Raw genomic sequence first — 16,214 nt, 5'->3', positions numbered from 1 at the left:
GCGTCAACATGTCCCTTGTGTTAACCACGTCAACATGCCCCTTGTGTTAACCGCATCAACATGTCCCTTGTGTTAACCGCGTCAACATGTCCCTTGTGTTAACCGCGTCAACATGTCCCTTGTGTTAACCACGTCAACATGTCCCTTGTGTTAACCGTGTCAACATGTCCCTTGTGTTAACCGCGTCAACATGTCCCTTGTGTTAATCATGTCAACATGTCCCTTGTGTTAACCACGTCAACATGTCCCTTGTGTTAACCGCGTCAACATGTCCCTTGTGTTAACCGTGTCAACATGTCCCTTGTGTTAATCATGTCAAATCAAATTTTATTTGTCACATATTTTATTTGTCACAAATTTTATTTGTTAACCGCGACCACATGTCCCTTGTGTTAACCACGTCAACATGTCCCTTGTGTTAACCGCGTCAACATGTCCCTTGTGTTAACCGCGTCAACATGTCCCTTGTGTTAACCGCGTCAACACGTCCCTTGTGTTAACCACGTCAACATGTCCCTTGTGTTAACCACGTCAACATGTCCCTTGTGTTAACCACGTCAACATGTCCCTTGTGTTAACCGCGTCAACATGTCCCTTGTGTTAACCGTGTCAACATGTCCCTTGTGTTAATCATGTCAAATCAAATTTTATTTGTCACATATTTTATTTGTCACAAATTTTATTTGTTAACCGCGACCACATGTCCCTTGTGTTAACCACGTCAACATGTCCCTTGTGTTAACCGCGTCAACATGTCCCTTGTGTTAACCGCGTCAACATGTCCCTTGTGTTAACCGCGTCAACATGTCCCTTGTGTTAACCGCGTCAACACGTCCCTTGTGTTAACCACGTCAACATGTCCCTTGTGTTAACCTCGTCAACATGTCCCTTGTGTTAACCACGTCAACATGTCCCTTGTGTTAACCACGTCAACATGTCCCTTGTGTTAACCGCGTCCACATGTTCCTTGTGTTAACCGCGTCCACATGTCCCTTGTGTTAACCACGTCAACATGTCCCTTGTGTTAACCACGTCAACATGTCCCTTGTGTTAACCGTGTCCACATGTCCCTATTCCCTATATATATAGTAAACTACTCCTGACCAGTGGGCCCTGGAAAAGTGCACACACAGTAGTTCACTATATAAAAGAATAGGAAGCCTTGTGGGATGTAACCTTTCTGTCCCCAGTACTGACAAGGTGACACTCTGGTACTACGATCTGGGCAGGTTTCCACAAAGCTTCTCAGAGCAGAAGGGATGATCTAGGACCTGTCCATATAATCTTCTTGATTATGATCTGAAATTCAGTACCTTTTCCTAGATCAGATGTTCTTCTCTGAGTCCCGGCCCCGGACGGAACACACGTCATGTTCTCTGCTGTCACCTAGTGGTGTAAAAGAGACATTACACTGCCTCTACACTGTCGCTAACATTACCCTGTCGCTAACATTAACCTGTCTCTACACTGTCACTAACATTACCCTGTCACTACACTGTCACTAACATTACCCTGTCTCTACACTGTCACTAACATTACCCTGTCTCTACACTGTCACTAACATTACCCTGTCACTACACTGTCACTAACATTACCCTGTCTCTACACTGTCACTAACATTACCCTGTCTCTACACTGTCACTAACATTACCCCGTCTCTACACTGTCACTAACATTACCCTGTCTCTACACTGTCACTAACATTACCCTGTCTCTACACTGTCACTAACATTACCCTGTCACTACACTGTCACTAACATTACCCTGTCTCTACACTGTCACTAACATTACCCTGTCACTACACTGTCACTAACATTACCCTGTCTCTACACTGTCACTAACATTACCCTGTCACTACACTGTCACTAACATTACCCTGTCTCTACACTGTCACTAACATTACCCTGTCTCTACACTGTCACTAACATTACCCTGTCACTACACTGTCACTAACATTACCCTGTCACTACACTGTCACTAACATTACCCTGTCACTACACTGTCACTAACATTACCCTGTCTCTACACTGTCATTAACATTACCCCGTCTCTACACTGTCAATAGCATTACCCTGTCTGTCTCTACACTGTCACTAACATTACACTATCTGTCTCTACACTGTCACTAACATTACACTGTCTGTCTCTACACTGTCACTAACATTACCCCGTCTCTACACTGTCAATAGCATTACCCTGTCTGTCTCTACACTGTCACTAACATTACACTGTCACTACACTGTCAATAGCATTACCCTGTCTCTACACTGTCACTAACATTACCCTGTCTCTACACTGTCACTAACATTACCCTGTCTCTACACTGTCACTAACATTACCCTGTCTCTACACTGTCACTAACATTACCCTGTCTCTACACTGTCATTAACATTACCCCGTCTCTACACTGTCAATAGCATTACCCTGTCTGTCTCTACACTGTCACTAACATTACCCTGTCTCTACACTGTCATTAACATTACCCCGTCTCTACACTGTCAATAGCATTACCCTGTCTGTCTCTACACTGTCACTAACATTACCCTGTCTCTACACTGTCACTAACATTACCCCGTCTCTACACTGTTACTAACATTATCCTGTCTCTACACTGTCACTAACATTACCCTGTCTGTCTCTACACTGTCACTAACATTACTCTGTCTGTCTCTACACTGTCACTAACATTACCCCGTCTCTACACTGTCACTAACATTACCCTCACTAATATTACACTGTCACTACACTGTCACTAACATTAGACTGTCTCTACACTGTCACTAAAATTACACTGTCACTACACTGTCACTAACATTGTAACGTCTCTACACTGTCACTAACATTACACTGTCTGTCTCTACACTGTCACTAACATTACCCTGTCTGACACTACACTGTCACTAACATTACACTGTCTCTACACTGTCACTAACATTACACTGTCTCTACACTGTCACTAACAGTACACTGTCTCTACACTGTCACTAACATTACACTGTCACTAACATTACCCTGTCTCTACACTGTCACTAACATTATCCTGTCACTACACTGTCACTAACATTACCCTGTCTCTACACTGTCACTAACATTACCCTGTCACTACACTGTCACTAACATTACCCTGTCACTACACTGTCACTAACATTACACTGTCTCTACACTGTCACTAACATTATACTGTCACTACACTGTCAATAACATTGTAACGTCTCTACACTGTCACTAACATTACACTGTCTGTCTCTACACTGTCACTAACATTACACTGTCTCTACACTGTCACTAACATTACACTGTCTCTACACTGTCACTAACATTATACTGTCACTACACTGTCAATAACATTGTAACGTCTCTACACTGTCACTAACATTACACTGTCTCTACACTGTCACTAACATTACACTGTCTGTCTCTACACTGTCACTAACATTACACTGTCTCTACACTGTCACTAACATTACACTGTCTGTCTCTACACTGTCACTAACATTACCCTGTCTGTCTACACTGTCACTAACATTACACTGTCTCTACACTGTCACTAACAGTACACTGTCTCTACACTGTCACTAACATTACCCTGTCTGTCTACACTGTCACTAACATTACACTGTCTCTACACTGTCACTAACAGTACACTGTCTCTACACTGTCACTAACATTACATTGTCACTAACATTACCCTGTCTCTACACTGTCACTAACATTACCCTGTCTGTCTACACTGTCACTAACATTACACTGTCTCTACACTGTCACTAACATTACCCTGTCTCTACACTGTCACTAACATTACCCTGTCACTACACTGTCACTAACATTATACTGTCTCTACACTGTCACTAACATTACCCTGTCTCTACACTGTCACTAACATTACCCTGTCACTACACTGTCACTAACATGACCCTGTCTGTCACTACACTGTCACTAACATTACACTGTCACTAACATTACACTATCTGTCTCTACACTGTCACTAACATTACACTATCTGTCTCTACACTGTCACTAACATTACACTATCTGTCTCTACACTGTCACTAACATTACACTGTCTGTCTCTACACTGTCACTAACATTACACTATCTGTCTCTACACTGTCACTAACATTACACTGTCTGTCTCTACACTGTCACTAACATTACACTATCTGTCTCTACACTGTCACTAACATTACACTATCTGTCTCTACACTGTCACTAACATTACACTATCTGTCTCTACACTGTCACTAACATTACACTATCTGTCTCTACACTGTCACTAACATTACACTGTCTGTCTCTACACTGTCACTAACATTACATTGTCTCTATGCCATTTGGGATACACACTGTAATATGTGAGAGGCTCTCTACTGTCACAAGTCGTTGCAGGTGCTGTGACGGACTGTATATTGTACAGTTAGTGGTATCTCTCATCTCATAAAGGATACGGGCTGTGTATTGTACAGTTATTGATATCTCTCATCTCATCATAACAACTCTGGTCCACACCATGGTCTTAGGTAGGCAGTGGTGGGAAAAGTAGTTAATTTGTCATACTTGCATTAAAGTAAAGATACCTAAACAGAAAATGACTCAAGTAAAAGTTTCCCAGTAAAATACCACTTGAGTAAAAGTGAAAGTTTCCCAGTAAAATACCACTTGAGTAAAAGTTTCCCAGTAAAATACCTCTTGAGTAAAAGTTTCCCAGTAAAATACCACTTGAGTGAAAGTTTCCCAGTAAAATACCACTTGAGTAAAAGTTTCCCAGTAAAATACCACTTGAGTAAAAGTTTCCCAGTAAAATACCACTTGAGTAAAAGTTTCCCAGTAAAATACCACTTGAGTAAAAGTTTCCCAGTAAAATACCACTTGAGTAAAAGTTTCCCAGTAAAATACCAGGTGAGTAAAAGTTTCCCAGTAAAATACCACTTGAGGAAAAGTTTCCCAGTAAAATACCACTTGAGGAAAAGTCTAAAAGTATCTGGTTTTAAAATATACTTGGTAGAAAAAAAGTACAGTGGTAGAAAAAGTATTGAAACATCATACTTGAGTAAAAGTACACAGTAAAAGTACACAGTAAAAGTACACAGTAAAAGTACACAGTAAAAGCACATGCTATACATTAAATTCCTGATATTGAGTAAACCCAGACGGCACGATTTCCATATTATTTTGAATTACGGACAGACAGGGGCACATTCCTACCCTCAGACATCCTTTCCCAAACACAGTATTTGGTGTTTCGTGAGTCCGACCAGATCCGAGGCAGTAGGGATGACAAAGCATTATATATCTAGTTTAGTAGTTTTAGTAGTCAGGGAAAATGTATGCAGTAAAAAGTGCATCATTTTCTTTAGGAATGTAACGGAGTAAAAGTTCAAGATATAAAAATATGTAAATGGTCAAAAATATAAATAGTAAAGTACAGATACCCCCCCCCCCCCAAAAAAAAAACGACTTAAGTAGTACTTTTAAAGTAGTTTGACTTAAGTACTTTACACCACTGTAGGTAGGTGACACACATAGTGTTGCTGACATGCTGTGTTTTCTCTCAGGGCTAGGTCTACAGGGGTCTGTGTGTTTTGGGTTAAACAAAACCCAGTGTTCCCGTCCCACCTGGCACCCATATTCCCTACATAGTGCACTACGTTTGACCAGAGCTCGTCAAAAGTAGTGCACTATATAGGGAAAAGGGTTCCATTTGGGACACAGCACCATGTTCACTCCAAATGGGAAACCAGACAAGCAGTCGGAATCGCAAGGGTCTCAAATGACACCCTATTCCCTACATAGATCCCTATATAGGGAATAGGGTGTGATTTGGGACGCGGATTAAATGTCACCTCTGTTTACATTAACAACAGTTGACAGTATCTATCTACAGTATGTATTTACAAAAACAACTGTTCTGTCCCTTTTTAGACTGATCTGTGTCTAATTCAACAGGCAGACTAAACGGCTGGCCCTCATCAACGCTCTGGAGACAAGCTATCTGTTCGTCCTCGGGTTTATCGACTGAGAAAGGATGAAACTGGGACTCGTCAACGCTCTGGAGACAAGCTATCTGTTCGTCCTCGGGTTTATCGACTGAGAAAGGATGAACCTGGGACTCATCAACGCTCTGATGACAAGCTATCTGTTCATCCTCGGGTTTATCGACTGAGAAAGGATGAACCTGGGACAAGAAAACAGTAGAAAAATAGCCAAAGACAGAACAGAATGGGCATGTCCCCCACTGCAATGCAACGTATCATTACTAATGGAGAACGGTATGTTTTAACGAGGCAAGTCAGTTAAGAACATTTATTTGTATTTTTATAATGACGGCCTACGTCGGCCAATTGTACGCCGCCCTACGAGGACTCCCAATCACGTGCCTTTAGACGTAATCCATTTCCTGACTAATACAACCTAAGGAGGTGAATGTATTCTTGGTCTGACCAGAGAAAACAGACGGTTTATGTAGCTAAAATGTCAAGGGCAATTCCACAGTAAGGAAATGACACTTTGACTCAGATTTGTTCACTTTAGAATGTACGCCAGACTGATTTCAAAGTTTAACAAACTATACAACTCTATACACAAGGGCTTTTTATTCAATTTTTTAAAACAATTTATACCGAACATTTCACAAAAAACACATTTTCTGGAAGAGCAAAGTTTTGGTCTTAGTTTTTTTTTATGCGACCGTGTGTTCCAAAAATATCTAATTAATATTAATAATATTAATCATATCTGCCCCGAATTAATATTCAAAGATATTTGCAGAAAGAATCCGGTGTCAGCCATGCCATGACACCTTGAGTTAGAAAACACTGATTTCGGTTATTGAACTACAGTAGGGGAAGTGGGCTTACATCCGGTAACGGAATTACGGTAACAGAATTACATCATAGGAAAAGTACCCAATTTTCATACTGTAGTAAAAGTAAAGATACCTTTGAAAGAAAATGACTCAAGTAAAAGTGAAAGTCACCCAGTAAAATACTACTTGAGTAAAAGTCTAAAAGTATTTGGTTGTAAATGTACTTACGTATCAAAAGTAAAAGTATAAATAATTACAAATTCCTTACATAAAGCACAACAGAAGGCATGATTTTCTTGTTTTTTTTTATTTTACAAATATCCAAGGGAACACGCCAACACTCAGATGTAATTTACAAACAGTGTGTGTGTTTAGTGAGTCCTCCAGATCAGAGGCAGCAGGGATGACCAGGGATGTTCTCTGTTTAGTGAGTCCTCCAGATCAGAGGCAGTAGAGATGACCAGGGATGTTCTCTGTTTAGTGAGTCCTCCAGATCAGAGACGGTAGGGATGACCAGGGATGTTCTCTGTTTAGTGAGTCCTCCAGATCAGAGGCAGTAGGGATGACCAGGGATGTTCTCTGTTTAGTGAGTCCTCCAGATCAGAGGCAGTAGGGATGACCAGGGATGTTCTCTGTTTAGTGAGTCCTCCAGATCAGAGGCAGTAGGGATGACCAGGGATGTTCTCTGTTTAGTGAGTCCTCCAGATCAGAGGCAGCAGGGATGACCAGGGATGTTCTCTGTTTAGTGAGTCTGTCAGATCAGAGGCAGTAGGGATGACCAGGGATGTTCTCTGTTTAGTGAGTCCTCCAGATCAGAGGCAGTAGGGATGACCAGGGATGTTCTCTGTTTAGTGAGTCCTCCAGATCAGAGGCAGCAGGGATGACCAGGGATGTTCTCTGTTTAGTGAGTCTGTCAGATCAGAGGCAGTAGGGATGACCAGGGATGTTCTCTGTTTAGTGAGTCCTCCAGATCAGAGGCAGTAGGGATGACCAGGGATGTTCTCTGTTTAGTGAGTCTGTCAGATCAGAGGCAGTAGGGATGACCAGGGATGTTCTCTGTTTAGTGAGTCCTCCAGATCAGAGGCAGTAGGGATGACCAGGGATGTTCTCTGTTTAGTGAGTCCTCCAGATCAGAGACGGTAGGGATGACCAGGGATGTTCTCTGTTTACTGAGTCCTCCAGATCAGAGGCAGTAGGGATGACCAGGGATGTTCTCTGTTTAGTGAGTCCTCCAGATCAGAGGCAGTAGGGATGACCAGGGATGTTCTCTGTTTAGTGAGTCCTCCAGATCAGAGGCAGCAGGGATGACCAGGGATGTTCTCTGTTTAGTGAGTCCTCCAGATCAGAGGCAGTAGGGATGACCAGGGATGTTCTCTGTTTAGTGAGTCCTCCAGATCAGAGGCAGTAGGGATGACCAGGGATGTTCTCTGTTTAGTGAGTCCTCCAGATCAGAGACGGTAGGGATGACCAGGGATGTTCTCTGTTTAGTGAGTCCTCCAGATCAGAGGCAGTAGGGATGGCCAGGGATGTTCTCTGTTTAGTGAGTCTGCTGCCAGATCAGAGGCAGTAGGGATGACCAGGGATGTTCTCTGTTTAGTGAGTCCTCCAGATCAGAGGCAGTAGGGATGACCAGGGATGTTCTCTGTTTAGTGAGTCCTCCAGATCAGAGGCAGTAGGGATGACCAGGGATGTTCTCTGTTTAGTGAGTCCTCCAGATCAGAGGCAGTAGGGATGACCAGGGATGTTCTCTGTTTAGTGAGTCCTGCAGATCAGATCCAGTAGGGATGACCAGGGATGTTCTCTGTTTAGTGAGTCCTCCAGATCAGAGGCAGTAGGGATGACCAGGGATGTTCTCTGTTTAGTGAGTCTGTCAGATCAGAGGCAGTAGGGATGACCAGGGATGTTCTCTGTTTACTGAGTCCTCCAGATCAGAGGCAGTAGGGATGACCAGGGATGTTCTCTGTTTAGTGAGTCCTCCAGATCAGAGGCGGTAGGGATGACCAGAGATGTTCTCTGTTTAGTGAGTCCTCCAGATCAGAGACGGTAGGGATGACCAGGGATGTTCTCTGTTTACTGAGTCCTCCAGATCAGAGGCAGTAGGGATGACCAGGGATGTTCTCTGTTTAGTGAGTCCTCCAGATCAGAGGCAGTAGGGATGACCAGGGATGTTCTCTGTTTAGTGAGTCTGTCAGATCAGAGGCAGTAGGGATGACCAGGGATGTTCTCTGTTTAGTGAGTCCTCCAGATCAGAGGCAGTAGGGATGACCAGGGATGTTCTCTGTTTAGTGAGTCCTCCAGATCAGAGGCAGTAGAGATGACCAGGGATGTTCTCTGTTTAGTGAGTCCTCCAGATCAGAGGCAGTAGGGATGACCAGGGATGTTCTCTGTTTAGTGAGTCCTCCAGATCAGAGGCGGTAGGGATGACCAGAGATGTTCTCTGTTTAGTGAGTCCTCCAGATCAGAGACGGTAGGGATGACCAGGGATGTTCTCTGTTTACTGAGTCCTCCAGATCAGAGGCAGTAGGGATGACCAGGGATGTTCTCTGTTTAGTGAGTCCTCCAGATCAGAGGCAGTAGGGATGACCAGGGATGTTCTCTGTTTAGTGAGTCCTCCAGATCAGAGACGGTAGGGATGACCAGGGATGTTCTCTGTTTAGTGAGTCCTCCAGATCAGAGGCAGTAGGGATGACCAGGGATGTTCTCTGTTTAGTGAGTCCTCCAGATCAGAGGCAGTAGAGATGACCAGGGATGTTCTCTGTTTAGTGAGTCCTCCAGATCAGAGGCAGTAGGGATGACCAGGGATGTTCTCTGTTTAGTGAGTCCTCCAGATCAGAGGCAGTAGGGATGACCAGGGATGTTCTCTGTTTAGTGAGTCCTCCAGATCAGAGACGGTAGGGATGACCAGGGATGTTCTCTGTTTAGTGAGTCCTCCAGATCAGAGGCAGTAGGGATGACCAGGGATGTTCTCTGTTTAGTGAGTCCTCCAGATCAGAGGCAGTAGGGATGACCAGGGATGTTCTCTGTTTAGTGAGTCTGTCAGATCAGAGGCAGTAGGGATGACCAGGGATGTTCTCTGTTTACTGAGTCCTCCAGATCAGAGGCAGTAGGGATGACCAGGGATGTTCTCTGTTTAGTGAGTCCTCCAGATCAGAGGCAGTAGGGATGACCAGGGATGTTCTCTGTTTAGTGAGTCCTCCAGATCAGATGCAGTAGAGATGACCAGGGATGTTCTCTGTTTAGTGAGTCCTCCAGATCAGAGGCAGTAGGGATGACCAGGGATGTTCTCTGTTTAGTGAGTCCTCCAGATCAGATGCAGTAGAGATGACCAGGGATGTTCTCTGTTTAGTGAGTCCTCCAGATCAGAGGCAGTAGGGATGACCAGGGATGTTCTCTCGCTAAATATAGACTTAGCATTCATTCGACATACAATTTGACATGCTTCTATGAACTTGACATGTTGGTGCTCATGGGTCCTTTTTACATGGAAATGCCCTAAACCAATAGAGCCATTACTAAGCTAGCAGTTTCATCAAGCTCTCCAAAATAATGATATCAATGTTTCAAAGTTTGTCAAAAAGTAGTTAAAGAACAACGTTATTACCAATAATGCTAACAATGCTATCAAAGGCATAAGACTTGATGGAGAGCGCTAAGGTACCGTATGCAGAAGAGAAACACTTTTCAGGCCACTTCAATAAAGAACAGACTTTAATCGTAGCAAGTTAGGAGAACTAACGCAGCAGGTTAGGAGAATAAACACAGCAGGTTAGGAGACTGAGGTTTAAGTTTATGAAAAAGGTTAGCGAAAAATGCTCTCCTGACCTGCTCCAACGAAAATCACCTCGTTTTGAAGTGGCTCTCCCGTGTGCAGAATCAAACATGATGTTCTTTACTGGAGAAACCAAACTTTTTTGTTTACTGGGGTCACATGACAGGTAAGGTCAAGGTGACAAAAGGGAGAGCTGGCTATGTAAAACCGCCAGCAGCGGACTGACAAACACACCCAAATGGTACATGAATAATCACATTACAGAAGAAAAATGTAGAATAGAGTTTCTAGACTCTACACAGCTATAACTGTCCCAAACACTGAACACTCTACACAGCTATAACTGTCCCAAACACTGAACACTCTACACAGCTATAACTGTCCCAAACACTGAACACTCTACACAGCTATAACTGTCCCATACACTGAACACTCTACACAGCTATAACTGTCCCATACACTGAACACTCTACACAGCTATAACTGTCCCATACACTGAACACTCTACACAGCTATAACTGTCCCATACACTGAACACTCTACACAGCTATAACTGTCCCATACACTGAACACTCTACACAGCTATAACTGTCCAAAACACTGAACACTCTACAGAGCTATAACTGTCCCAAACACTGAACACTCTACACAGCTATAACTGTCCCATACACTGAACACTCTACACAGCTATAACTGTCCCATACACTGAACACTCTACACAGCTATAACTGTCCCAAACACCGAACACTCTACACAGCTTTAACTGTCCCAAACACTGAACACTCTACACAGCTATAACTGTCCCAAACACTGAACACTCTACACAGCTATAACTGTCCCAAACACTGAACACTCTACACAGCTATAACTGTCCCAAACACTGAACACTCTACACAGCTATAACTGTCCCAAACACTGAACACTCTACACAGCTATAATTGTCTCAAACACTGAACACTCTACACAGCTATAATTGTCTCACACACTGAACACTCTACACAGCTATAACTGTCCCAAACACTGAACACTCTACACAGCTATAACTGTCCCAAACACTGAACACTCTACACAGCTATAACTGTCCCAAACACTGAACACTCTACACAGATATAACTGTCCCATACACTGAACACTCTACACAGCTATAACTGTCCCATACACTGAACACTCTACACAGCTATAACTGTCCCATACACTGAACACTCTACACAGCTATAACTGTCCCAAACACTGAACACTCTACACAGCTATAATTGTCTCAAACACTGAACACTCTACACAGCTATAATTGTCTCACACACTGAACACTCTACACAGCTATAACTGTCCCAAACACTGAACACTCTACACAGCTATAACTGTCCCAAACACTGAACACTCTACACAGCTATAACTGTCCCAAACACTGAACACTCTACACAGCTATAACTGTCCCATACACTGAACACTCTACACAGCTATAACTGTCCCAAACACTGAACACTCTACACAGCTATAACTGTCCCAAACACTGAACACTCTACACAGCTATAACTGTCCCAAACACTGAACACTCTACACAGCTATAACTGTCCCAAACACTGAACACTCTACACAGCTATAATTGTCTCAAACACTGAACACTCTACACAGCTATAATTGTCTCAAACACTGAACACTCTACACAGCTATAATTGTCTCAAACACTGAACACTCTACACAGCTATAATTGTCTCAAACACTGAACACTCTACACAGCTATAATTGTCTCAAACACTCTACACAAGCTATAACTGTCCCAAACACTGAACACTCTTTGTTCACACTATTTGTTAAGGTACAGTGAGTATCAGACGATGACTGGTCTCTTTGCAGTCTATTCAGATGTACACACCAACACTGCTTCCACTGTGGTGAGACTGCGATGGTTGAACTCTGGAGCCCTTATACCCGATAAAAACAGGATTTTGAGGTAAGGCATGAAAACTGGAGTTTTGTGAAACGGACAGGTTTCCCGGATGACTGTAGGAGTATGGATTTGTCTGTTGACTACCGGTATATGAGGTATACGGAGCGGTCAGGTGGTTATAGGAGTACGGAGTCTGTTGGCTGATGTATAGGGAGTTGGCCAGAGTGGACAGGCTGCTGACGTAGTTGGAGCTGTTAGAGGTGGAGGGATGGTGTCCGTCAACATGACGTCCGTTGCCATGGTGATAGACCAACGGCCCAACGTTCTCCACCGAGCTGGAGTCATACACAGCAGCAGGAGGGTTCATGACGACCCCTTGTTGTCCATAAGGAACGTTATGAAGAATCGGAGCTTGGTGGTGTTGGTATGCATCGAAGCTGTGACTTTGTTGGCGGTTCAGACCGGGCTGGCGGTGAGCCCTCACGCTAAGAATGCTGGAGATTGGATGGTAGTGCATCAGAGTGGGTTTGTTGATCCCGTTGGCTGGGTGATAGATATCGAACGAGGCTTTGTTGGAGTGGACACGGCGACAGAGGAAGAGAAGCCCAGAGGTCAGGAGGAAGGCTCCGGTCACCCAACCGATGTAGAGAGCCTCTCCCAACTCCCTGCGCTGGGCGTCGATCAGCAAAGGGTTATAGAAGTCACGGATTATGGCGTGAGCCGTCCAGGAGACTGGGATGAACACACAGATAGAGGCCAGTAACTGCATGCCTCCAGCCACCATGAGGATGAGGCTCTTAACGCGGTCGTTGTCCTGGATGCAGGAGGTACAACGCATCCCTGCTAGAGCCCCCAGTAGACCCATCCCTGAGAGAGCCAGAGAGCAGCACATCAAGCCCCTGGCAGCCTGTGGAAGAGAAGACCAATACATACTGTAGCACATCAACACATTATCTAGCTACCTCTTCAAGACGTTCCGATCGCTTGGTGGAACGGGCTAAGGTTGAAAGTCGCTGAACCCGGGTTAGAGACCCGGTAGGAGCTACTGCCCATATTCGCCACAATACACAAAGTAAAGTTTACCTAAATAGGTTTTAAAATGTGTTCATGATTGACATGATTTCATATTGTTCGTCCCAAACGGCACCCTATTCCCTGCACTACTTTTGGCCGGGGCCCATAGGGTGCCACAGGCACTACATAAGGAAAAGTGTGCAATTAGGGACACAGCCATAAAGTAATCATACCTGCAGGTCTGCGGGGAGATACAGTAGAGAGTCATACACTTTACACTGCATCCTGATGTTGGCCTGTCTATAGCAGTTCATCCACAGGCCCTCCCAGCGCATCTCCATGACGATGATGTTCTCTCCGATGAAGGCCGTAACCTTCCACATGGGCATCCCGGTGACGGCGGCCGCTCCGATCAGACCCACCAGTCCCGCGCACAGCGCCGCGATCTCAGACACGCCCTGGAACATCACGTTGTCCGTTGTTAAGGGTCCAGAGAAACAATCAGGGTCAAAACGAACTCTCAGAGTCTTCCTGACAAATAAACCTTAGTGATAGTTGACTCCCAAATCTCAGAGTCCTCCTGACAAAGAAACCTTAGTGATAGTTGACTCCCAAATCTCAGAGTCCTCCTGACAAAGAAACCTTAGTGATAGTTGATTCCCAAATCTCAGAGTCCTCCTGACAAAGAAACCTTAGTGATAGTTGACTCCCAAATCTCAGAGTCCTCCAGACAAAGAAACCTTAGTGACAGTTGACTACCAAATCTACTTTTCTCTGATGTTTTCAGACCTCAGAAATGGTCTAAGTTGGAGATGAGTCCAAGTCCCCATACAATGTCCTAAAACAAATGAAAATCCTGTACGGTTGGAGTAGTATCCGAGGCAGAGAGGTGACCTTTCCTTTTCTCAGCTTTGATGGTGAAGTATGAGACAGACAATAGCGCTGGGTGTTGGGTAACTACTGTCTGTTATGGGAGAGAAACTCTGCTCTCACCTGGTTGGCTCATAGGATCAGGGTACAAAGGAGGACCTGTGAGGACTGTCTGTGTGCGGGCATTGTCTAGTCCAGTAGTTCATTGGTTCAACCACTTGTTGATGTTTTCATAGCCAACACATCCACTCAATTACATAGTATACCATTGGAGCTTAACACAGCAGATAGCTGTGTTACCATTGGAGCTTAACACAGCAGATAGCTGTGTAACCATTGGAGCTTAACACAGTAGATAGCTGTGTTACCATTGGAGCTTAACACAGTAGATAGCTGTGTTACCATTGGAGCTTAACACGGTAGATAGCTGTGTTACCATTGGAGCTTAACACAGTAGATAGCTGTGTTACCATTGGAGCTTAACACAGTAGATAGCTGTGTTACCATTGGAGCTTAACACGGTAGATAGCTGTGTTACCATTGGAGCTTAACACAGTAGATAGCTGTGTTACCATTGGAGCGTAACACAGTAGATAGCTGTGTTACCATTGGAGCTTAACACAGTAGATAGCTGTGTTACCATTGGAGCTTAACACAGTAGATAGCTGTGTTACCATTGGAGCTTAACACAGTAGATAGCTGTGTTACCATTGGAGCTTAACACAGTAGATAGCTGTGTTACCATTGGAGCTTAATACAGTAGATAGCTGTGTTACCATTGGAGCTTAACACAGTAGATAGCTGTGTTACCATTGGAGCTTAACACAGTAGATAGCTGTGTTACCATTGGAGCTTAACACAGTAGATAGCTGTGTTACCATTGGAGCTTAACACAGTAGATAGCTGTGTTACCATTGGAGCTTAACACAGTAGATAGCTGTGTAACCATTGGAGCTTAACACAGTAGATAGCTGTGTTACCATTGGAGCTTAACACAGTAGATAGCTGTGTTACCATTGGAGCTTAACACAGTAGATAGCTGTGTTACCATTGGAGCTTAACACAGTAGATAGCTGTGTTACCATTGGAGCTTAACACAGTAGATAGCTGTGTTACCATTGGAGCTTAACACAGTAGATAGCTGTGTTACCATTGGAGCTTAACACAGTAGATAGCTGTGTTACCATTGGAGCTTAACACAGTAGATAGCTGTGTTACCATTGGAGCTTAACACAGTAGATAGCTGTGTTACCATTGGAGCTTAACACAGTAGATAGCTGTGTTACCATTGGAGCTTAACACAGTAGATAGCTGTGTTACCATTGGAGCTTAATACAGTAGATAGCTGTGTTACCATTGGAGCTTAACACAGTAGATAGCTGTGTTACCATTGGAGCTTAATACAGTAGATAGCTGTGTTACCATTGGAGCTTAACACAGTAGATAGCTGTGTTACCATTGGAGCTTAACACAGTAGATAGCTGTGTAACCATTGGAGCTTAACACAGTAGATAGCTGTGTTACCATTGGAGCTTAACACAGTAGATAGCTGTGTTACCATTGTCTGATTTAGAGAAAAATAAATACAAAATTAAGGTTACACACAACATTTAATGTAAGACAACCAAACAGTTTGATTTAACAAGTCCTACATTATTTAACAAAATATTTAGTCAAGCTTGAGCTTCCATCTCTCATCACCATAGGGAGCTTCCATCTCACCACCACAGGGAGCTTCCATCTCTCATCACCATAGGGAGCTTCCATCTCTCACCACCACAGGGAGCTTCCATCTCTCACCACCACAGGGAGCTTCCATCTCTCACCACCACAGGGAGCTTCCATCGCTCACCACCATAGGGAGCTTCCAT

At 43.9% G+C, this 16,214-nt stretch overlaps 1 protein-coding gene across 1 annotated transcript; it reads right to left on the bottom strand.

Annotated features, from left to right (window-relative positions):
* Window positions 1–8,876: 8,876 nt before the first annotated feature.
* Window positions 8,877–14,414, bottom strand: LOC110503254 (claudin-8). The gene is made up of 2 exons (XM_021581624.3): window positions 13,707–14,414; window positions 8,877–13,366 (listed from the first exon to the last, which is right to left on the bottom strand). Exons 1-2 carry the CDS (start codon window positions 13,938–13,940, stop codon window positions 12,431–12,433), a joined length of 1,170 nt encoding a protein of 389 aa, XP_021437299.3. The 5' UTR covers window positions 13,941–14,414; the 3' UTR covers window positions 8,877–12,430.
* Between the last annotated feature and the right edge of the window lie 1,800 nt (window positions 14,415–16,214).

The sequence above is a fragment of the Oncorhynchus mykiss genome, chromosome 24, assembly GCF_057628025.1.
Source record: "Oncorhynchus mykiss isolate SJ-2025 chromosome 24, ASM5762802v1, whole genome shotgun sequence".
In the NCBI taxonomy this organism is placed as follows: Eukaryota; Metazoa; Chordata; class Actinopteri; order Salmoniformes; family Salmonidae; genus Oncorhynchus; species Oncorhynchus mykiss.
The sequence above is the reverse complement of the archived record's forward strand: the minus strand, read 5'-3'. Positions and strand labels throughout refer to the sequence as shown.

Excerpts from the sequence above, each read along its gene's own strand:
- LOC110503254 (XM_021581624.3), bottom strand. The coding sequence starts at position 13,940 with ATGTTCCAGGGCGTGTCTGAGATCGCGGCGCTGTGCGCGGGACTGGTG. Across the intron at positions 13,367-13,706 it reads ATCTCCCCGCAGACCTGCAG|GCTGCCAGGGGCTTGATGTG; the intron begins GTATGATTACTT and ends TCTCTTCCACAG.